The sequence below is a fragment of the Danio rerio genome, chromosome 24, assembly GCF_052040795.2.
Source record: "Danio rerio strain M-AB ecotype USA chromosome 24, GRCz13ab, whole genome shotgun sequence".
Lineage (NCBI taxonomy): Eukaryota > Metazoa > Chordata > Actinopteri > Cypriniformes > Danionidae > Danio > Danio rerio.
The window spans coordinates 31,976,783-32,001,863 of NC_141044.1; the positions used below are offsets into that span (position 1 = coordinate 31,976,783).

Below are 25,081 nucleotides of genomic sequence, written 5' to 3' on the forward strand. Positions count from 1 at the left end.
CTGGTCCAAAAAATAAAGTAGGTCAAACAACACAGGGGTTGTTAAATAACGCATTTTTAGGGGTGAACTCACTTTAAGCTTGAACAATTTATAACTCCCTTTAAGTGGTCAAAAATGGTGCTGTCTATTACAGGTCTAGCAGTATTTTGATGGCGCTTCTCTCCTGAGAGAAAATGTCCTAAACTAGACCAGCACAGAATAGAATAGCCCAGTTCAGGGTCAGGAAACTGCCATGAGCATCCATCCATCTTTTGACCACCACCATTTGCTTCTATGCCTGCATTTGACAAATGCACTGGAACGAGGGCATTTTTGGCTTCTTATGTAGTCTCGCTCTCTTTCTTTCACTCCCTGTAGGTATTTGTGAATTTCGCCAAGCACCAATCCGGAGAAGATGATGCCGTTGTGTTGCACCCGAGGGCAGCCGGTGCCCGGCGGGACGTCAGAGTCTTTCCAGTGAAAACGAAAGCCTGAAAGCTTGAAGACGATCATTTGAGCAGGTCAATTGGAGTCATCTGACTGGGGCACACAAAAGAGTCATAAAAAAAGAGATGATTTTTTTTTTGTTCTTTACGAAACTCTGTGTGAGACTTCTGATTGTTTACGAAGCAACAGCTTCGCGCGCCATATATGCTTGGCCTTTTCTTAAAAAAATAGAATGCAACTAATACCACAACAAAATACAGACAAAGATGGACTCTTTTATGAATAGTCTTATGAATTTTTGTAGCACTTTATTGTCAATACAACTTTTTTTACAAAATATTTTGTTTTTAAAACAAATCAAATGGTGCAATAGATTATATTGCATAGGCTATTACTATTGAAAGTGCATATTGCATTATAACACATTGCAAGTTACAGCTTTGAAAATTCCTGAAAACTGTAACACACAAACAGAAGTTTAAATTGAACTAATGTTGCGGCCCATTTACATGGGGCATTAGCGTCAACACTTACCATTCACTTTGAATGGGTGACATCAAGCATTGCCAGCGTTGCTCACTGCAGAAGTTCTTTATCTGGAGGTTTATTTAGTGGTCGGTAAACCAACTTTAGGTGCATTTTCCGCCAACTACTGAATTGGAGTATGGAGCTCAACTTGGTTAGACATCTTGAGGGATTAGTAAGGGGATACTACAGGGGTTTACTATTAAAGAGAGGGGAGAACATTTTTATAAAATAAATGGAGAAAATTATTATATACTATCCATTAAATCTATTTCAATAAACTATCTAAAAGTCTCTTTATTTACCTTTTTATCTCGGCCCTCTAAAATATCTTTTAAGGAAAAATTGACTGTATTTAGCTCTCCTAATCCTTCAAAAAATGATTTGCGTGGATTACTTATGTACATTCAATTAATATATGGGATACCGTTTTAGAGAGACCACATCTTTCACAGTTGCTGCAAAAGTTGGGAATTTCTAAATTCATTGGCTGATGCTGCTATGACGATCGCTTAAGCCACAACTTCAGACACGCCCTCCATCAAGCGTTGACGCTGAAGCCCCGTGTGAAGGAATGGTTATATGTTCAGTTTTCTAGTTTTTTTACTAGAAATGTTTGCCATGGATTGGTAAGGAAATGGATTGTAGAAAGTAGATTTTTCTTTATCTTATTTTTTTGTGTAAAAAGTTCCAAAATAATATCATTAAATCTGTGCAATTTGCAACTTTGCACCTTGTCAAGAATTAATGAAGTAACATTACAATTGTCAATATAGTCTAGATACATTCATTATGGTTAAACAACCAGATTTCACATTTTTATTTGTTCCAAACAATCAGTATTTTCATAAAAATTCCCTGATGTAATCTCTCTATATGCTTTCTGGTTAATAGAGGTAGAATACTTTATGCTGCATGTAAGTAGTAAATAAGTATATTTAATCTACTTATTTATAATCTTAAGTGGCGTACCAGTGTAATCAATCAACTGTCACATCAACTTGCAACTGATGTTGTGATGAACGCTGGGATATTGCTAAAAAAAAGGATTTAGCTTTCATAATCCTTTCATAAATTAACTTCATTTACATGCAGCTGTTTGGATGCCATCCTTGCTCTCTAAGCCAAAATCATAAAATGTTGGATATTTATCATAGATATGTAAGAATTAGAGAATAAATGGCAGGATAGACATGCGGAGGTTTGGATAGTCCTTAAACTCTCTGACGTAAATTTGATGTTTTCCTTTAGCCCAGATAGTCATTTGAATGAATCCAACAAATGTGAAGAGAGCAACTGAAAAAAAGCAATACAAAAGAATCAACATCAATTCATATATAATAAAATATTAAAAGTCTAGCTCAGTGTATGTTAAATAAAGCTGACAGCTTTATGATAGGCGATGTTTACCTGGAACACACTGGGTCATAATGGACAGTCCCACCCAAGCACCCACCTAATGGAAAAAAAAAAAGTGAGAGTTCAAGTACTGTAAACTTTATTTGATTATAGCAATATGGTTACCTCATATGTGTAGTTGGGGCATGATACAAAGAAAAAGAGCCACGTGAAAGGGTTTTTGGATGGATGTGGGAACCTCCGACATTTTGAACCTTTTAACCAAAAACATTTGCATCATACATGAGTATCTTGAGCTTTATCTCTATAGATATTGAATATATTGCATTTACCTTCACATTTTAAACTGTTCAATGACCAGTGGATGGAGAAATTACCTGCCTCACACAACTGGAAAACAAACAATATACATCAAGTTTGTTTAATTACCTTTATTATTTAAAGGTTGTTAATCATTTGAGATTATAAAGCTCCTTTTTGCAAGCACATATAAGATTGTGTGTAGTATTATTGAATATGCTGTCACCAACCACTTTATCAGGTACACCTTTGGTAATACTTGACAAATATACCAATGTAGTTTATTTATTTTTATATTCAGTTTTCATGGTGGTACCAGATTTTTGGATGACCATACCTACAGTATATCTATTCTGGAGTGACAGCTTCGAAGGGATTAGTGCATGGGGTTGAGCCCCTCTGAATAAAACATGCTGTTCGACATCAAACAGCGTCCCTTTGCAAAGGATCATGGAGGTCTAAAGTGTTGTACAACTTCTGAGGGGCCCTTCAAAGTCTCCAGATTTTAAATCTTTTGTTTGGAACAACACTTGAACATGGTGGCCATGATTGTTTTCACTCCAAAGTGCCCATCGCAGGGCAATATATGTTTGGAAAGCATCAATAGTGTTTAAAGTCATCATAAAATGGAGGTTTTGTGACATATATTTAATTGAAACGGTCCAAAAATGAAGACATGTGCATTATTTCGTTCTTTGATGACCGATTGGATAATTGAAAGATGGGTGTTGCTAACAAAAGTGAGGAAGATTGACGAATGGACGAAAGCAGGTCAGAGACAGCACACACACTGATAGCCCCACCCCAAAAGGACTGATAGTCCCGCCCCAAAGGTATTCAAAATGACCAAGTGAAGTTAAGTAGTTTCAAGGGATGAGGGAAGGTGATGTATTTGATTAAAGACTAAGAGCGCAAATGAATCTTCACAAAATAATGAACTGCACAAATACGCCAAGGGCATCCACTATGTAAAATATTTGTCAGAATAGTTGGCGGAAGTAAGCCGAAGGAAGGAAAGACAAATACATGTTTTTTTTTAACAAGCACTACTATACACATAAAAATAAAAGAGTACATTTTGATTTCATGCTGACTTTAGTAAACAAACATTACTTACCACAAAGATAATGAGCGCATAATTGACCTGTATCTCTCCATATGCTGTAAAGCATAGCAATAAATGCAATACATTACATTTAATCGATTACTAAAGTAGTTTGACTCTTCTGGTACTCACATGGAGGTGTGTAGAGGGGATGGTTGATGTAGTATGCTAACCAAGCTGCAAAACCCCAGTAATAAACACAATTCTGTGAAGCACAAATCATCAGAAAATTGAACACAATCAGAATCCTATACAGCTTGATTCAGAAATGGCTCCGCAAATGTATAAACTGTATTAAACGCTTATTAATGTCTTCCAAAAGTAGACAAGCATGACAGATTTCACAACTTATTTTTTTTATTAATATTGTTAGCAAATGAAACCAGTGACCAAATACTCACTCTTACAATGGCTCTGAGAGGCATTGTGCCATGAGAAAACCGATGTACAAATATTGTTTCAAATAGCCTCTTGATATAGTGGAACGAGTGACAAGCGCAAGCCAAACTAAAGAGATAAGGAATATTGTGTCAATTATAGTGCTCTTCTTCATGTCATTCAAAATGCATATGACTGATTTCTTCAAAAGGTAATGCTTTCAAATAATGTACCTGACCACAGGATGGGTGCTGGAGGTAAAGGTGTATTTGTGGTTATAGATGTATGGGACACGAACGTAGAAGAGGAGGTATATCAGAAGAGGTCCTATGTACTCTGCCAGAAAAACCTGCAGAGGATTGACATTTTTAGTGATTGTATGTTCGATACAGTCAGAATTTTATTTAACAAATCCATTTTTACCATTGTCCATCCAAGTTGTGGACCAAGGTCTCTGAAATACATGGTCACTGAGGTCCCAGCAGGCAGATTCTGCAGGATGTCATCATCTCTGAGTGCTTTATTTTCTAAAACAAAGTAAGCACAGAAATTGATTCGTTACAGGCAGTGTTATGGTTTTAGGTAAGTGTAGGTTTTGAATTTCTGCAATCATGCAGAATACAACAGGTAGCACTTATTTTGCATTCTGAAAGCTGAGAAATTCGGCTCCACATATAGTATAATCTGAGATCAATGTTTGTGTAACATTCTGTCTACTAAACTGCCTTTATCAGAATGGCATAGATTAATAATATTCCTCAATTTAGTGTGTGGCATTAGCAATTGGTGGAAACTGAGCAGATGAAAGATTTTTCTGATTCCGTATTTACTCACATATTTTCTTGGTTATCTCTAAGGAAACAGAACTAAGGATATATATTGCAGCTGTACTGAAATTGCTGTTAAAGTAGCGATAAATATGACAGAATTCCACCCTCTTTGTGTAGCACAACGGTCTGGTTCTGGAAGAGAAAACGTTATTCATTTTCCCCTTAAGAAAAAAATGTAACAATGGCATATTTAACATTAACTGTTAAACCTTTAAAATCTTTGAAGGTATATGAAAGACTTTTAAAGGTTTGTAGACTGGTAACCATTTGTAATCCATCTGATTCCATTAATATATGTATATTTTTAATTGTTTAATGGGTAAATTTGTGCTAAAAAATTACAGATTCCAGTTAAAAGTTGCAGAGAGCAATTTCGATCACAAGAGATATCTGGCAGCACAATGAATGCCCTTTGATAAAGTCTCGTTCATTCATTTTCCCTCAGCTTAGTCCCTTTAATCATCAGGGGATGCCACAGCGGAATGAACCACCAACTTATCCAGCTTATGTTTTACACAGCGAATGCTCTTCCAGCTGCAACGCAGTACTGGCAATCATACATACACACATAAATACACACTCATTCACACACATAAACTGGTCAATTTAGTTTATACAATTCACTTATACAGCACAACTGTGGGGGGAAACCCATGCGAACATGGGGAGAACTTGTAAAATACCCCACACAAATGCCAACTGACCCAGTCGGTACCCGAACCAGCGACCTTCTTGCTGTGAGGTGACAGTGCTAACCACTGAGCCACCATGTCTTTCATAAAGTCTTCCTATTCGAAATTTAAAATATGTTAATATTTAATTAATGGACTATTGTTTTTGTTGTTAATTATTCACTTCTGGTCAGGGTAGCAGACTATTTAAAGATTGGGGGGTTATCCTAAGGAATGTTAACAAACATACAGTATATTTATAAGGAGATAAAATTAGTTACTCATACTCACTGGGGTCGAGCCTCAGGGCTTGTCTTGCTGGATACCATTTTGGATCTGTCGGTAAGAAAGAAAAGTGATACAGTACATACTTGTATATAAAAAACAACAACATCTAGCTACACTGCAGAATAACAAAAGACTAAAGTATTACTATATTTTCTTCGCATAAATCACAATTTATTCTAAATAAAATTGTCTCCACCTGAACTAATAAAAACTACTAACCAAAAATTATGTATAGACACACAAAAGCAAGCCTAATAGTTATGATAAACAATAACAGATTATTAAAAGATTAATAACAATCCTGTTCGACATTAAAATTTAATAACAAGTCAACAATAATGTTAGTTATAATTATAATAAGCTTAACATAGGTCAATGGTCAAATACCCACAGCAACTATTTCCGGGAAACTGCAACCAATCAGGGACCGAATAGAGGACTAGTTTGATGTATTTCCAACCAATAGAAAGTGTAAACAGACACTAGCGGTTCTCTCATGTTTTTCTCGTGTGTTTAGCATACAGCCCGCGCACACCTCTTCATTCAAACGGTGACATCGTGTGACTCAGGTAATTCTTTTACTTAAAATGATTGTACTTGCAGTGTTCATCTTGTTGCTATGTCGGTTGTTTAGCAAAAGCCTTAACGATAATTTACAGACACAAAACACGTTTGAATTATAATCAGCATTTAATGTTCAGTCAGTTTATTCGGTCAGTTAATGTTTGTTCAGCTTGACAAATATAACGTTACAGTCATTAACGTTACAACAAAATCTGACCTAGCTAGACTTCATGACTGACCAGATAACATAACAATAACAGAAGCCAAGGTGAAGTAAAACCTACATGACTTATGAAACAAGCTCTTAATGTCACCAATGCTTGAATGGGGTTCAACCTGCAATAATAATAATAGAAAAATAAGTTTAGCTGAGCTCAGCAGTCATTGATTGTAGGCTATAAAAATCTGCTTACCTTGTCAAGAAAACAGAGCTGTTCTTTGGTTTTTGAGTCTAGAATTTCAACCTGGAAGATTAGAGTCATCATTTCAGCTGGATCAATTGCTGCATGGCACAGACACCACGAAGCCAACACACTTTTTTTTTTAATCCAATCAACACAAATCAAGTTAATTTAGTGAAGGTCTGGCTGGCCTCAGGGTAAAGCTGCTCATTGCATCTTCCCAGAATTCTCTTCTAAGATGTTTCACACAACTGACAACATAATATCTTTTTCCACATATCAGCCGTTAAAATGAATCTAAGGAGAGTTTAAGGAGTAATTTGCAAAATTCTCTTTGATGAAAGTTGATGAAAGATGTCTGTGAAGTGAAAATTTAAAGGGGTTTCATTCTGACAATTTTCCAAATGTATCGCAGAATCCGATTGTATTGTTTAGAGCTTCTGTTTTGACAGATCTGGCCCAGTTTAGTTCATTGTATTTGCTTCATCAATCATCTCAAAACAAACACTGGATCTCATTATTGATCCTTCCAGGCAGAGCTCTGGATTCTATGGATGCATCTTTTTTTGCAGTGCAGGGATCTTTTTAGTCTTAATTAAAAGGTGTCAGTGCTGATCTACAAGTACGCACTGAGCCTGCTGCAATTTGCGTTGAAAGCACTACATATTGTAGAGCTCAGCAGAGCTGTCACCATGAAACTGCTCTAATACTGGCTAGTGTAATAATCTTCTAATGGACACATGCGATTAGCCTAATGCTTAACTTAAAGGAAGAATCCCAATGGAGTGGTTACCATTACTTTGCAGATGGAGATGCCTGCGAGCATTATTTAAGCACACTAACTCTTGATGGTGCTTGTCTAAATTTAGCAGGAACCTTTCTAAACTCTTATGCTTCTTTTTGGCAGGTGTTTGTTTAAAAGACTGCTTGAGTCTCTCCTGTAAAGACATCTTGGTCATTTAAAGATTGAGCAGTTTAATTTTGTAAGTAATAAATTATATCATTTCTGTCCATCCATCCACACATCTATACATACCATACATTTTTGTATAATTTTTATTACACACACACACACACACACACACACACACACACACACACACACACACACACACACACACACTTGTACAGCTGTCTATATAAAGACTTCCTACAGATGTAATGATTTTTATACTCTAAAAACTGTACACTGTAATCCCAGCCGGCATAGAACATCAACATGGTGTCAGATTGACATTGTACCTCAATATCGTGGGAACATTGCATTTTGGGTGGAAATGAAAATAGTGTTGAGGTCAGACAGTGTCTAACCTCGTTCCCAACCTAAAAACAACCAAATTTCAATGTGTATTGATGCTGCAGCTTGACCAGGGTGTCTGCATGGTCTTAAAAAGTATTAAAAGTTAATAAATCAATTTTTTTTATTTAAGGCCCTTAAAAAGTTTTTAAAAAATCTTAAATTCTATTTTACAAAGTATTCAATTTCATAAATTTTCAATTGTACAATGTATCGTTGTATGTAAGTTTGCCTGAATTTAATCTATGAATATTGGGGTGATATGCAGTTTATAAAAATCGGCAAAGTCCTGTTAGCTTTGACTTTAACCAAGGTAACACATTATTTCTAAAATTTATATTTAGTATATGAATAACGTTTTAATTTAAGATTAGTTTCTTACAATCAGTATTTAGTAAATATACTGAGTTAAAATGTCACCCATGTTACCAGTTGAAATCTAAAGTTATGAGGTCTTAAAATATATGGAAAGAGTCTTAAAAAGGTCTTACGAAGTATTAAATTTCACTCTCTGATTTTTGTATGTACCCTGTTGACATTGTGTGGACACTACCATTATGATATCTATCAGATGTTGGATTTTAGTTGCCAAACCTGACGAATAAATGTCAGTGTTTGACATCAATATGACGTTGGTTGGATGTTAGCTCGATGTAGAATTTTGGTCACTTTTCAACACAACCTAAAATCAACCCAATATCAACGTCATTTGACGTTGTTATTGGACATCAAAATGACATTGCCTTGGGCGCTGACTGGACACTGAATTTTGGTCACCTGACATCACAACCTAAATTTAACCTACAGTAATATTAAGTCTTATGATATTGTGTGCCTGCTGGGTATCCCCCTACTCTACCCCTAAACCCAACCCTAACAGAAAACAATCTGCATTTTTACATTTTCAAAATACTTCATTACATGTATGTTTGATATATGAGCTGTTTTCCTCAAATGGACCAAAATATTTCCTTAAAGTTTCAAGTTTTTGACAATTAAGTATCACAGTTTGCTTATACAATATATTAGGGCTGCATGGTATTGGAAAAGTCTTATATTGTGATATTTTATTTTTCTGCGATAAATATTGCGATATGAATATCGTTTCAGAAGATGGTTTTCTAGGCAGTCTAACATTATTCAGGTGCAGAAATTGAATAATAACAATGCAAAACGCAGACATGGGGAGAACATGCAAACTCCGCACAGAAGTACCAGATGGCCCAGCTAGGACCATGAGGAAGGAAATGAGGATATATATATATATATATATATATATATATATATATATATATATATATATATATATACTTGGAATCCTTTGGTTGGAAGATCATATTAGCTTATGTGGGCCAGCCGGGTCTATCTTGAGCACATGCTTTTCACTGTGAAATGTACATATTTGCAATATAAACAAAACAAATATTCTAAGAAAAAAATCCATATAAATTCTATGTAAGTACAGTGATGAAATACAACTTTGTAGATCCTGGTCAATTATAAGTTAGAGAATGGACATTGCATATCTTTGCGTTGTGACTATTGCGGATGAGCACTTTGTGATATCGATGCTGAAACGATTTGTGCAGCCCTACATTCTATGAACATAAAGTCACTTTTATGAGTGTGTTGTTTTGATGCAGACACCAGACTGCCTTTGACCCATGTACATGTAGTTTGAAATTTTCTTTGAGCCCGTTTAGAAGTATGTGACTCTTTCTGTAATACACAAATTTAAAGACCATGCAGTAAAATTGTCCTGTTTTCAGTCAGACAGAGCAATCAATAAAGCACTCTGTGGATTTCTGAGTGCTATTGACAGGACGTCCTTAAACCCTTCCCCCAACTACTGTAAGTACAAGAGTAATTATGACGATTTTACCAGGTATGAAACAAGCCATATATGTGTATCCACGCTGAAAGCTTTCAGGCTTATATAACCTTTCATTCTTTGCTGACTTCATACTGATGGAAACAGTTGAGCATTACATTTAAATGTTGAATTGTTTGAAGATTTGATTTTAAAGTTGTTTATTATATAGAGTGTGTGTTAATCAATACCACTGTCTCTGGTGGTGTTACAGCCGGCAATGAAAATGCCTGAGAGGGCTATTAATCCACCAGATGACAGGCCTGTCGGTTATTTGCTGAATTATAGCGACTTGCTTATGTTCAGCATGCGTAAAACTAAAGCAAACCACTGTACAGCAAATTTGATCTAACACTACGACACCCGATTGTAAGAATTGAGGATTGTGATCAGAATTTTTTTTTAATAGTTGTTAATTAGCTTGGCATTCAGCATTATATTTACCTTTAATATTTAACATTTACAGTCACTCATATCTATTGTTAAGTCATGGATTCAATAAACCAATTCAAAACTCAGTTGGAACTGCCTAGCAACTACCCACATTAAAAGTTTTATATTTAGTTTATTTAAATGTATAATATGTCAAAAAATGGTACCAGATTAAATCGCATTGTCAAATGTCAACAGAATTAACTCCAAAGTATATTTAAGTAAACCCACAAAGTAAATCATCTCCACTTTTTAGAAGCATTATTAGACTTTAGAACCAATTCGTAGTTCTTGAGACTGCCGATTTTCCAGTTCAAGGCTTTATTTAACTTGAAATTAAATTAACTTGATGTCTTACCTCAAAAAATATTGTTCTGCTCATTCCAGGGCCCTTGCTTAAATTAAAGGAAGGTTCTTCAGAGTTGGACAAGCAGCTTCGTCTTTCCTTGTGGCAATGGCAGTGTTAAATCTCCATTCCAACCCTCCTCCCTCCCTCGCTCTCCATCTCCCCTCCCACACTCGCCTCCTCCTTCTGCCTCTGCTTTTATTTTCTTCCCTTTAATCTCATGCCTTTTCTGTCTGAAGAGGACATGTGCTTCTGAAACCTGTCATGGTCTACAATCTTGTCCTTGATGTGACTGCAGGCCCCAGAATGTTTGTCTGATGTGAATGGAGGATTTCTGCTAAAGTTTGAGATGAATGAATAAATAAACAAATTAATCATGAAAGATAAAATCATTTTAATTAATAATAACATGAATAGTAATCGATCCATTCATTGATTATATGTTCTAAGTACTAAGGTATACTTTTGGTCACACTTTATTTTGATGGCCCTTTTGTTACATAGCATCTACATGTCACCTAATTCTCATTAGATTATAATGGGGTTAGTGTTGGGGTTTAGGTAAGTGTAAGTTGACTTGTTCTTGCAAAGTTTCTTATAGTCAGTTAAATGTCTGTTGAAGGAGCAGTATCAATAGATATTAAGCAGACAGTCTAGTATTACTCATATGGACCATTAAAATAAAGTTTCCATACCTTTCATAAAATCCAAAGGAAAGATGAATCCGTTCACACAGATCCATGAAAAGTGCTGTATTATGCGAACTGGATCAGTAGCTAGTGATGTTAGTTTATAAATTATTCAAGTTCAGGGTTTTTATTAAGGTTAATTTAAGACTTTTTTTGAAGACTAAGTAATGAAAATGTGATGAATAATTAAAAGGGAGCATCATTAGTATGGTAATATGATCTCTAAATGTCAATTTTACGTAAACCAGGAGTGCTTTTTTATCAAGGGTATTATCCGTGGAGTTTTAGGTCAAGTGTGTGCTTTGCAGCTAATAATCTAGGTTTGTTTCTGTTATGGACTTTTGAAAAGCAATCAGTGGATTTTCTAAATTAATCATTGAAATCAATTAGGAATTCGAAACCATACGATATATAAATGCAGAAATAATAATAAAAAAAAATCTAATTTATGATTGACCACAAGTTCCAGTGGAGTCTTCTGCCAACACCCACTGAGAAATCATATTAAACTTGATTAAAAAGAGAGAGAGAGAAAGCAAATAAGTCAAAAGGATGAAATTGTATTACCACATGGACCACAGGCGGAGGAAGAGAAAGAAAGATAGGTAGATGGATGGATGTGTTCTGTATCCTGGCTATTTTGGCAGCATTTACACGCAAAAAACTTTATACAAAAATGCACTGATTTGTCCAAAAATGCCACAATGGTGTGTTGAGAAACATTCAACTTGTAAAATATGAACATTTCCAAAAGGGTAAGAACTGACAAACTTTGTTGCATTTGTTATTATGGCTGTGCGATTAATCGAAATCAAATCGTAATTGCTATTCTAAACGTTGCAATTACATTAGCTAATCGCAAGAGGCAGCGATATGAAAAATATATGTATTATATAAATTCCCCCACCCAGAGCAAATGCATGACTGCCGTCTGTGTGTGACAGTCTTACTAGCTAAATGAGTGAGCACACTATTGTTTTGCCCAATCAGAATTGTATGACCGAACTATGCAGAAAGCCCACAATAAAATAAACCAATAGTAAAGCGTGGACCAGTGGGATGATGGCGTCTGCCACTTCAGAAGCATTAATAGAAGAATTCATATCAAAGAAATACAGCATGACAGGGAATATTTTGGTTTCGAAGACACCAGGTAATTTGTAAGAGGTATTGTAGAATTGTTGCCACAGCATGACAAAATACAACAACCAGCACTTAAAAAAGCACCACAGGCTAAAAAGTCAACTAAAAGTATTGCCAGTGTCACTCAATCTAGTAGCTAGCAATAGGAAAGTGCAATTTCAAAGTTGTTTGCAGCTGTTACACCATATGAAGAAACATCACGAAGGCACCAGAAGAAAACTAACGCCGTCACTTACTAAAAGTAAAAGTGTGTAAAATTATTGTTTCATTTTTTTTAAATATTTCTAAACAAATTTGAATAGATTTTGAAGTTAGTTAATGTCTTTTCATTTGCTTTTTTTAACTTACTGCATTTTAGCTGTAAGAAGCTATGATACAGATTATTGAGCTGAAGCTTGACTACAAAATTAAATCGCAAATCAAATCGAAATCGCAATATCTGTCATAAAAAATTGCAATTAGATATTTTCCCCAAATTGCACAGCCTTATTTGTTTTCAATATTTGTTTATTTCCATGTTCGTTATGTTGCATTTCATCAGGTTTTTTCACGCGTTTCACATCTGAAGCATTTTTTGTCTTTGTTGTGAGGTGTGTCTGGTCACGTCAAGTGGTTTAGACATGGTGATTGAAGCTTGACTCTTTGTTCGTGTGCAGTGCAGAGGCAAAGGGCCTTGGTCTCAGCCCAGCAAACTTAGAGTGCAAAGCATGTATTCAGAAGCTGCCACCACTTCAGAGAGCTCGCATATCTGCTGTTCTGACCACGTTCAGTGTCCATGACAGTATATGTGCCATTGTAAAGAAACCAAAAGTTCAGCTGGCAATATATAGATATATAGATTGACAGATTGTATTAAGTTGAACTTTTTCTGAAAGATATAGATTTCTTATATAGAATCACTACAAAAAAAACCTTTGGAATCTTTATTTTTAATAGTGCAGACAGGGTGTCCTGTCATGATGGGCATTTCTATTTTTCATCTTTTTCCTGTCTGTAGTTTCTCAGCCACAAAGAGAAGCCCCCTTTCAGAATCCCTGAACCGGCTGCCACTGAGATGTGAAATTCAGTTGAAGAGACTCTCTGAATTGCCAAAGGCACTTAGGCCACTTCAGGGAAAGTGAACTGGAAGTCAGCTGACAGAGTGTTCCTATTCAGTGTTCAAGGGCGAAATGAGTCCACAAGTACAGCCCAGAGAGTGTTTATTAGATAAAAGGCTGTGCTACAACTGCGTAAGTGTCTCACTGACATGTGCTGTAAAATATGAACGTATTAGTGAATTTATGAGACAAACAGGAAAAGATCTTTTATCACTCTGGTCAACATCATGGAGTGCTTATTAAATCTGCCACGAGAGGGCGCTGTAATCTTGCTTAAATGCTGACATAAACGTGATTGGGGAAGGGTATGTACAGTTGAAGTCAGGATTATTAGCCCCCCTGTTTATTTTTTTTCTCCAATTTCTGTTTTATGGAGGGAAGATTGTTTCAGCACATTTCTAAGCATAATATTTTAAAAAACCTATTTCTAATAACTGAATTTTTTTTATCTTTGCCATGATGACAGTAAATAGTATTTTACTTGATATTTTTCAGGACACTTCTATACAGCTTAAAGTGACATTTAAAGGCTTAACTAGGTTAATAAGGTGACATAGGCAGGTTAGGGTAATTAGGCAAGTTATTCTATAACGATGCTTTGTTCTGTAGACTATCAAAAAAAAAAAAAAAAAAGTTTAAAGGGGCTAATAATTTTGTCCCAAAAATAGTTTTTAAAAAATTCAAAACTGCTTTTATTCTAGCCGAAATAAAACAAACAAGACTTTTTCTACAAGAAAAAATATTATCAGACATACTGTGAAATTTTCCTTGCTCTGTCAAACATCATTTGGGAAATATTTAAAAAAGAAAAAAATCAAAAGAGGGCTAATAATTGTGACTTCAACTGTATATAGTCTACCCTGACCAACTTGGTGGATAAACTGGCCCTCTGAAGATATGCTGATCTAATATATGTAAATAAAAGCTAGCTATCATTTAATTTAATCTCCGCACCAGTTTATGCATCTGATGTAAGGATAGTTTGTTCGTTTTACATTTATGCTAGATGGTGTAATTATGCCATCGTCAATGGGGGCCAGTTGAGTTGTGCTAATCAGCTAAACCCTGAACCCTTGGGTCCTTCCTCTGTGGAAGAACTCTGACGAAGGCTTTCTGAAAGTGTTTTGAGTGTATGATTACATGTCTTTGATTTAAGGTTTGTTCAATTAATCCATTATTTTGTTTTCATTATGATTTCAGCCCACAGCAGTCAGCAGTTCTATCCTTGAACCCACATGCCTACCTGGGCTGCATCTTAAATATGTTTTTTTTTCTTCTCTCAGTTTTTGCTGCATATTATCAGATTTGCATTTCAAAGCACTGACACTCTTAGTTGCCAACTTAGCTAGGAATTAGTTTTGACTTTAGAATTGTAGATACTAAAATGGGGAAAAGGTCTCAGACACAGAAAAATAAAAATAGGAAAAATGCTGTATTATTCATGTTATACCAGAAGCTGGTGATGTTAACTTGTAAAGAAATTTTGTTTGCCTGTGTGCAGTCTTAGGCCCAATCCCAATTCTACACCTTAGCCCTTCTCCTTACTCCTCGCTTTGCACGTTCATCGTGAAGTGGTAAGGGTGTCCCAATTCTCATTAGCGTGAAGATGTAGGGGATAGACTAGATAGCCCTCGAAACAGATTTTTTTTGGACCACACTCGAAACCAAGTGATTTGAATATATATCAAAATACACCATCTACAGTGACAGCATGGCTCCGCATGGAAGTCAGGAGATGCACAAATTAGTATTTTTTTGTCATTATAATTTTTTACAACAAACAAGCATAAATTTTAATAAATTCACAAGCGCGTTCATGTTTTACCGTCATGCTTTAAAAAAAACTAAAATAAAAACCACTGATACATACTAATACCTCCTGTGTAAAAGTCCCACAACAAAATTTCACATCTGACACTCGATGACACTTCTGGACCACACTCGAAAACAAGTGATATGAATATATATCAAAATACACCATCTACAGCGACAGCATGGCTCCGCATGGAAGTCAGGAGATGCACAAATTAGTATTTTTTGTCATTATAATTTTTACAACAAACAAGCATAAATTTTAATAAATTCACAATCGCGTTCATGTTTTACCGTCATGCTTTAAAAGAATGCTAAAATAAAAACTGCTAAAACATACTAATACCTCCTGTATAAAAGTCCCACAACAAACTTTCACATCTGACACTCGATGACACTCGATTAAACTGTAAAAAAAGTCTAGTGCCTGGGATGACCTTTTTACTTTTTCCTGCAATGTTAATATTGTTTTTGTGTATTTACATATTAATATGGTCATGGTGTTAATGCACAGTATAGTTACGAGCTTATTGCCACTTTATATCGTTATGATAACATGATATTATTGCCTTCAGATAAATTTCCTTGATTTCCTCAAGATAAATATAAAAAATGAACATAGATAAATACGCAACTGGAATAACTACAGCAGTCGCCATCGTCGATCTCATATGAAACTAGAGATTGTGATGACATAAGATGACTTTGCAGGTGGTGCCTCAATTCTTAGAGGTAAATTTTGAAGGGTAGGGGTACTAAAGCAGAAATGGGTTTGGGCCTTAATTTGGTTGTAAATTACTTTGACAAGCCGTGACCGATTCTGTAATGTAGAAGTGCGCTCGTTTTTGTGATTCTTTTAAAACTTCCTATTCAGTTTCCTATGGGAAAAATGACTTGGAATAATAAATGAAAGAAAGTGGTCAAACGACTCTACAAACCAATGTGTCCATGACTAAACATAAAAAGTAGAATTATATAAAAAAAAAATAATTATTTTATTTAAAGTTAAAAAAAGCTGACGATCAATGGAAGTTAATTAGCCCAGAAGTCTCGGGCCAAAATGATTCCGATGGCTGCGCCTGCTCGTACGTAAAGACTGAGGTCAATAGAATGAACATGTAAAGTACCATATATGATATCACCTCTTTTTAAAACTTAAAACTCATTCAATGCCCAAACTGCGGTTGTTGTGTAAATGAACAGCAAAAAAGGCCAAAAAATTTAACTAAAATGTTGTTTCTGTCATGAACGGGATTTAATACAGTAATGAATATGTATATGGCAATGTTGATGTATTTGGTCTTGGCATTATAGATCTGCTATGCTGCTGCTGCTTTGATTATTATGGCAGAGCAAGTATACCTGCTACTGCCAGTATATACACTGACATGCTATCTAAGAATATAACATGCTACTGCTGGAAACATATAATATACATGTAAACACAGGTGGAGCTCGGGTGGAGGAGGGTCTTCGTAACCGTGCCGCAGCATAAATAATGGGTCGTTCTTGAACGATTAGTTTAATTTTAACAACCTTTTGTATATTTCGAGAACGATGAGTCCTCTCAGGAAGTGATTTGTTCATTTGTGCATGCGCACATTTGTGCAGGTGGAGTAGAATATTAGTTCCTTTTTCTAGTCTTCTGTTGTGTTTGAGTTGTTTGTTCATCATGTGAAAGACAGAAGCCAATCATATGCATTTAAAGCCGGAAAAAGATTTGATCTGTTTATCTTTCAAGTCTTCGGTTTGAGTCCTTCGTTCATCACGTGAAAGATAGAAGCCAATCATGTGCATTTAGAGCTGGAAAAAAGATTTGTTCATTTCTTGAGTCCTCGGTTTGAGTCATCTCTCTTTGCATGGTGTCACATGATGAACCAATGTCTCAAAAACCAGAAGACACGAAGGTGAACTAATCATCATGGCTCCTTACAGCTCAGACTTGGTTTAGCTTATATGGGACTGTCAGTGTGACGTGAAAAAAACACGCAAATTTGAAGACCTGTCAAAAGAGGTGAGCTAACATACTCCTAGACCAGGGGTTCCCAAACTTTTCAGCCCGCGACCCCCAAAATAACAATGCTAGTGACTCACGACTCCCAATATCCTCTGAGGTGGTTATAAATACAGAAACCTTGCATGCAATGACGCAGACACACCAATTAAATTTGTGTCAGTGCTTTAAATGTGCCAGAAAGTATAACCTGATGTTATAAAATCAAAATGCATCTGACGCTATTGCTGCCTTTAATATAATGTAATTACCCCAGGGGTCGCAATCCAATAGAACTAGTAACTATAAGCTACTATAGTAACTATATAGTATATAGTAACTATAAACGACTATTTTTATTTTCAGTATAGTTATGGATAAAATATGTTAATTCTTATGGTTTAATAACAATAAATAGATTTTTGGAAATCACCAGGCAACCCCCCCCTTCATTGCCCCGCGACCCCCACTTTGAGAACCACTGTCCTAGACAAAAGACCAGGTAAACAAATAAACGATTCATTTCTCTTTATTATAGCATTTTTGTTATGGCTTGTTTGTAGTGCGATCAATGTTTGGTGTAGTTTTATTTGAGTTTGGACGCAACTCGTAACATTTTAATAATGTTTCAATGAACGAAAATCAAAGGTCTTGGTCAGTAAAATGATTCGAACTTCCCATCACTAAATTTAAACAGCATATAATGATGCCGAGGTGCATCTCCTGCACCACCTGTCAGCCTGCAAGCGCAGAGTTTCATGCCAGAAATTTCACTAGTTCAAACTGTCTAAATGAAAAAAAAACCTGTGCCGACCATTTGAATAATAGAAAACTTAATAATCCTACAATCTAATCAAAACCATTAGCTTAATCTAAGTTTAAAGCATGTAATATAAGTGATTTTGAAAAACAGACATTTTAATTTGAGCAATTTCAGTAATTAATTTCATTGTTTTGAATAATAGCTGTATTTGGCATATGGAAAGACCATTTCCCTGAAGGTTCATGAATAAAAAAAGGCACACTGCCATCTGTTATATTCTTTGTTACTTTGTTTTAACCATGTGTTATGGTGCTGCTGCTTTTGGCATAATTTGTGATATTTACGATATATGATGGTGGTGTTTGTAGCCCAAGGCTTTGTTGCATATACATAAGCAGTCTTCATGTTCTTTGAAATCCCCTTTGATTTTAGCTAGATGTTTGTTTTCTCTCACTCTGTTCTGATATCTTTGATATTTCAAACTCGAGGCTAATGAAGTGTCAGAATTTACTTTCACTTCTCTAATCATTTTGCCTGAATTCATACAGGCTTAATGCGAGCTTACCAACACCTGTTCATTTGCTTCTTTCACCATCTGTCTGCTTTCCATTGTGCCGTTTAAGATGGCTCATTAGAGAAAATCCATATATATCTGAGGTGCTGAGTGTTTCCTGGTAGGTGCATTTTGGCCGCAGTGGATGGAGCGCTAAATTAAATTTTCATGGAGGGTCTGAAGAAGGCTAATTGCTGCCTCATCTTAATGTCACCAAGATCGTTGTGAATAAAAATGTGCTGATGTGGCACTAAAAGCAACCATTGTGCTTCACACCACTTTCCCTTCATTATACCATGGGACTTAACTTAATTTGTAAATTAATGTTAGTCGGCTGGCACAGCAGGGAAATCCCTCCAGCGCTCCTTATTTTCATGCTCGGAAATAAATGTATTCTTTGCCCGTCCAACTGATGTTTTGTTCCCACATTTGGCTGAAAAATTCTGTTGTTAAAGAATTGAATTTCATATTTAGAGTCTGTGTAAACAAATGTATTCAGTATGTCTCATTTAACAAAGCCACGTTGATGTCTCCATCTGTGAGTCGCCACAATGGCAAGTCTTGTGTTTCTGTTAACACAAAAAGACCTGCAACACAACCCGACCTCCTATCTTTATCTGACAAAAACCCCAAATTCTGCCCAGTTAAAAAGAATCTTGCAACTTTTATGAATCATTTGCCTCTAAAGCGACTTCTTATTTCAGTAACTTGCATCAGCCAGACTTCCGGTGATTTATTACCCAATTACTCAGCCCGCACACCTTGTGTTTAAACTCCTGAATCTTTCCCAATCATTCGCGTCTGTCTTCACATATGAGTGCTCACAGGCATTTGGTCCTTTCGTGAGCGTGCTGAGCAATGGAAAAACCTGCGGTCCTCTCTGGACGCCCCACCTTCTTCTGTTCACCTGCATTTGCATGCAAAGCGAGCAGTCGAGCGCTGCACCGAGGCATCCAGCTTTGTGAAATGTGTAGATTGCTGTTGGTGTTTTGGTGGCGATCAGATTTATTGCCGGAGGCGACTGAGTCGCAGTACGATAAAACAGGGGTGGGTGACAGTTGGGTGCACTGTGTGGCCATTAGCGTTTACATGCAGGCATATACCCCACAGGAAGAGGATGAAAAAATGGCCAGGGTCTTCAGCAGTACCTCTGTGCTGGAGCAAAAGCAATGCCAGAAGTGCTCTAAAAGAGCTGCTGTTACGTGCATTTGCAGTTAAGAGAGCCATCAAATCTCTTTGCACCTATAGTGGATAATCAAACTTTGTGGTGTCAGTGAGCCCTCTAGCAATTTAGAATTATAAACAAAAAATTTACATGTAAAGGCAAACTTTAGATAGAGTGCCCTTCAGAAATAAAGCAAGCAGAGAAGCCAAAGCATGGTTAGACGATCATTGCATTAATTGCATGCAAAGAAGTTTTTTGGATAATATGCATTTATGACTGATAAGCATATGATTCATTTTGATCAACTATTTTTTTTTTTTTTACTCCACATCAGTATAATGAAGATTTCAAGCTTGTTCTATAGGGAAAAATGGTTTCTAATGGGTTTAATCTAAGTTTATCTAGCATAAACTGACACTTTTTTAAAAAGACATTTTTCTCCAAAACCTGCCATTTTCTAAAATGGTGTTTGTAAATGTGTTGATTCATACTCATGTGTTTTGGTTAGATTGTTTGTTTGATTTAACTGTATTAATGCCATATAAGGTATATATTTCTGACTATAAATGTTAAGCTTCAACTTGTGCACATATATATGCATGCTAGGGGCATCACGGTGACACAGTGGGTAGCACGATTACCTTACTGCAAGAAGGTCGCTAGTTTGAGCCCCAGCTGGTTCAGTTGGCATTTCTGTGTGGAGTTTGTATGTTCTCCCTGTGTTTCCTCCCTTGCTCCGGGTTTCCTCCGGTGCTCCGGTTTCCCCCACAGTCCAAAGACATGCGCTATAGGTGAATTGAAAAAGCTAAAATGGCTGTGGTCTATATGTGTGAATACAAAAGTGCATGGGTGTTTCCCAGTGTTGGGTTGCGGCTGAAAGCGCATCCGCTGCGTAAAACATAAGTTGGGTAAGTTGGCAGTTCTTTTGCTGTGCAGACCCCTGATTAATAAAGGGACTAAGCCGAAGAGAAAATGAATCAATATATATGCTATATATGTAGCTATTTGCATGTAATTAAATAATACAAAAATCTGTATATCTATTCTAAAAACAATAATTGTTGCAATGTAATTTTAAATTAAAGATATAATATATTTACAATTAGAGTATTTATTGAGAACAAAACAATACAGAACTCATTTATTTATAATCCTCTATTAACGGATTTTATTAAAATATATAAGATTAAATATATACAAAAAATGTTTTAAATAATAAAAAAAAAACTATGTTGGGTTTTATTTGTTTTATAACGCAATCTAGCATTGGTGTATGTTCCTAAACAATTATTGAAATTTAAACAACCTATTTCTGACATGTCAAACCACATTATGTTCCTAATTTGAAGTTGATATCACAAAACTTTTTTAGGCATGATATTAAAAACAGCCACCAGGTGAAACCTATGTTTTTTAACGTATTCTTCTGTCACAAACAAATGTATTTCAGCCACAATAAATAAAACTTTATTGACAGTCATATCCACAATACGATTACTTTAAATATATGAAAAAAATAAATAAAAATTCCATCACAAAATAGTGGGGTGCCTCGGTGACCCAGTGGTTAGCTATCTCGTCTTACAGCAAGAAGGTCGCTGATTCGAGCCTCGGCTGGGTCAGTTGCTGTTTCTGTGGAGTTTGAATGTTCTTCCCGTGTTGGCATGGGTTTCCTCTGGGTGCTTCAGTTTCCCCCACAAGTCTAAAAACATGTGGTACAGTATAAGTGAATTGGGTAGGCTAGATTGTACATAGTGTATGTGTGTAAATAATGTATGGATGTCGTAAAACATCCATACATTTTTTACAAAAAAAAATTTACTACAAAATGCTCGGTACAGTAAGAAATTAACAGGGTAAAATGTTAATTCAATTTTAAAGTTAAAATTTTCATCCCAGCATTGAGTTGATCCATATTATGAGTAAAACATCCCAGCACTTGTTATTTAGCTGGCCAAATAAGTCAACAATACACATCAATTCTTTATGTTCAACCAGGCTTTTCTACCAAAGCCAGTGATCTGAGCACTCTGATGTGCACATGCTTGCTATTCTGCCTGATGTTTACAAGCCTGGTTTCATTCATATTTTTGAACAGCGAGAGCTGAAAGCATCGTGATCCATTTCTCTTCGTGGCCCATTTTCTGAGGCTCGGCCAGTCCCCGCTCACTGTTTTATGATGAAGTCATTGCTTGTTCCAGCTTGGTCAACCATGACAGTCAAGCTCTTATTAACAGCATGGCAGGATCCCTCACTCAAAGCAAGAGAGACCGAGAGCTCTTCCACACCTGCTATGTCAGAGTACATCATTGCTCCTGGCATATTGAATATCTGGATGAAGTCCAGACTCTCTCAGCTCAGTGGAGGTGGGGAACCGCCAGAGCTGTATGCTGAAAGAGAGAGATATAAGAAAATAACCTCAGCTGAACTTGCCTCTGCTAATCAGTGGTGAGAGGAATGCCAAGCCCAAGTAAAAAAAACAACAACAAAAAAACAACAGTCTGCTTATTGGGTGGTTGTTTACTGGCTTAAGTCACGGATTAATCACCTCTAACACACCTTCGACTCGTTTAATACAGTGAGGGGAAGAAGCCATGCTTAGTCAAACTTTCAAATCTTTATTAAATAATATGGTATTGACCTTATTCTCCGCAGACGAGGGGGCGCTGCCATTTGAATCTTTTTGGCACGAGACTTCCGGTCTCATTCACTTCCATTCATTTTTAGACATTAAAAACTGCTCGTTTCGCTGTTTGATGTTGCAAACTGATATTTTCTTGTTATATTATTCTACTTGGTCTGTATAGTGATGCAAACATTTGTTTGTAGAGCAAGTAGTTTGACCGTTTTTTGCCGTTTATTATTCCTTGTCATTTCTCCCATAGGCGACTGAAACGGAAGTTCTAAGACAATCGCGAAAACATGCGCACTTCCCCATTTTAGAATAAGGTCAATATTAGGGCTACATGATATTGGAAGAAATATGACATTGAGTAATTTTGTTATCCTGCAGTATTTTGTGCGACATTAATACAATTTCACCAGATAGCTTGAATAGTTTTGGATAGAATTAATTAATTTAGATTGATTGGGATAATTCTGTATGGGAGGGAATCACACATAAAATAAACAGTATAAAAGCATAGATTTATACAATAGAGCGAAGATAAAAGTCATATTTTCAGTACTTTATGGGGAGTCTAACAACTTTCATGTTTAGAAATTGAATAATCAAACGTAAAAACACTTTGTAGTCTTCATTGTAGTAAAGTAAATAATTTGATAAAAATAAATATTTAAGAAACATAGAAATGGACAATTTATTGTGCCTGAATGCTTACAATGTTACTGGTCTTAATATATGCGAATGATAAACCTTCACTCCGTTATAGTTCAATTCTGGAGTGACTCCACAAATATCATGTTTAAAACTGGGCCTCCTGGTCAAATATACAGTAATCTCGACATTTAAACCTAACATTCCAGATCCTGCAATGTGACTATTTTGGACGTGCATATTGCGATATTGATGCTAAAATGATATATTGTGCAGCACTAATACAGTTTTATGCAAAAGTTTGGCCACCTCTGATAATTTTCATAAATGCAAGCCATAGCCTGCTGGCCTTTCAAAGCATCAATTTCATTTGGATATGTTATACCCTAGGGAAAAAGCAACATTTCAGTTCTGACATAACATGTATTTAATCAACAGAAGCGATGCAATTTAAGTCTTAACAAAAACACACAGGTGCATAAATTAGGGTATTCCAATAGAGTAATTACATCAATCTTTTCTACTGCCATGTTTTGCTGTAATATAAGCCTGTAGACACTTCTTATAGTCAAGGATAAGTCCCTGAATTCTTGCTAAAGGCATTTTAAACCATTCTTCTTTGAAAAACTTCTCCACTTCAGTCAGGTTTGATGGGGGCTGAGTGTGAAAGGCCCTTTTCAAATAGATCCATTTTCGAGGATGTTCAAGAACTGGGATGGCCATTCTAGAACATTGTATCGTGTCTAAGTATGAATTCATGGGTAGTTCTAGAACTGTGCTTTGGGTCATTGTCCTGCTGAAACATCCAACCCTGTCGTAACTTCAACCTCTATTGAAATTAGTTTAAAAATACAAGCTCAAAAATATTTATATAATTATTTAATATATTATACTTATATTTTAAGACCCCCTCCCAACATGTTTTAAATAAATTAAAATATTAAATATACTGACCATAATATCATAATAGTGATCAACAATATTTAATTTAACATCTATTTAGGCCCAATCCCAATTGTACCCCTTAGCCCTTCCCCTACCTCTCATTTTTCACGTTAGATCACATATTATATATATTATATTATATATAATCACATATTAGATTTAAAAAAAAATAAAAATTATTATGGATTTTTACAACAAAAAGGATTTTAATACATTCATAACCTTGTTCGTGTTTTACCGTCATGCTTTAAAAAACCCTGCTAAAATAAAAACTGCAAAATTTCGATATTTATAATCCATAATAATAACTCCCGTATAGTAGTCCCACAACATTCTGATACTTGATGACACTCGAATACCCTGTCAGAAAAGTATAGTGGCTGGCAATGATCTTTTTACTGTGTCTGCTATAATGTTAACGCTGTTTTTTTGTGTGTTTACATCGATAAATATGGCCACTGTGTAAATGCACAGTACAGTTACGATCTTATTGCCACATTAGATTGTTATGATAACATAATATATTTTATATTGTTTACTTGGTTTCAATTGGTTTTTCAATTGGTTTCAAAAAGTGTATCTAAAGTACCATCTGTAGCAAGCATCACAAAAAACAAATGTAAAAAACGAAGCAAATGGATTCAATATAATAAATATTCAATATAAGGTCACATACACTTTGAGATGAAGCAGAACTATAAACCTGATGGTGATGGAGTCCAGCCTGACAGCACTGATTCACACTGATGTGTTTTTATGTTTGTGTTTCAAACAAGTCTTGCCTGTAGCTTTCGGTAAGCCCTTCATCACCTGCTAGCTGGCGGTTACCATGGCACTAGTACGTTAGGTCAA

At 35.7% G+C, this 25,081-nt stretch overlaps 2 protein-coding genes and 1 long non-coding RNA gene across 12 annotated transcripts in view; 2 read left to right on the forward strand and 1 right to left on the reverse strand.

The window, feature by feature from the left end:
* abca4a (ATP binding cassette subfamily A member 4a) overlaps positions 1–1,681 on the forward strand; it is an 88,940-nt gene extending 87,259 nt beyond the window's left edge. For 3 of the 4 annotated variants that reach the window (XM_087308933.1, XM_087308934.1, XM_087308935.1), the window contains one exon: positions 358–1,681. In XM_087308933.1, the coding sequence (XP_087165059.1) occupies positions 358–474 (117 nt within the window). In that variant the 3' untranslated portion in view covers positions 475–1,681. 4 annotated transcript variants of the gene reach the window in all.
* On the reverse strand, positions 705–10,905 carry tecrl2a (trans-2,3-enoyl-CoA reductase-like 2a). 3 transcript variants are annotated; one of them, XM_087309744.1, is made up of 13 exons: positions 10,805–10,902; positions 6,860–6,910; positions 6,731–6,782; positions 5,886–5,930; positions 4,517–4,620; positions 4,327–4,442; positions 4,117–4,222; positions 3,848–3,920; positions 3,728–3,771; positions 2,643–2,700; positions 2,476–2,564; positions 2,362–2,407; positions 705–2,247 (listed from the first exon to the last, which is right to left on the reverse strand). In XM_087309744.1, the coding sequence occupies exons 1-13, from the start codon at positions 10,826–10,828 to the stop codon at positions 2,120–2,122; spliced, it is 936 nt and encodes a 311-aa protein (XP_087165870.1). In that variant the 5' UTR covers positions 10,829–10,902; the 3' UTR covers positions 705–2,119. The 3 variants fall into 3 exon arrangements, with proteins under 3 accessions (XP_087165870.1, XP_087165869.1, XP_087165868.1); XM_087309743.1 differs by lacking the exon at positions 6,731–6,782 and having other exon boundaries at positions 10,805–10,905; XM_087309742.1 differs by lacking the exons at positions 6,731–6,782; positions 6,860–6,910; positions 10,805–10,902 and adding an exon at positions 6,102–6,276.
* LOC137490644 (uncharacterized) overlaps positions 6,374–25,081 on the forward strand; it is a 127,322-nt gene continuing 108,614 nt past the window's right edge. The window contains exons 1-4 of one of the 5 annotated variants that reach the window (XR_015525078.2): positions 6,374–6,451; positions 7,755–7,830; positions 9,914–9,995; positions 10,834–10,973. This is a non-coding gene — a long non-coding RNA (uncharacterized LOC137490644). Of the gene's footprint in view, positions 6,452–7,754; positions 7,831–9,913; positions 9,996–10,833; positions 10,974–25,081 lie in introns of those variants that run through there. The other 4 variants (XR_015525079.2, XR_015525077.2, XR_015525080.2 and 1 more) reach the window with 4 other exon arrangements.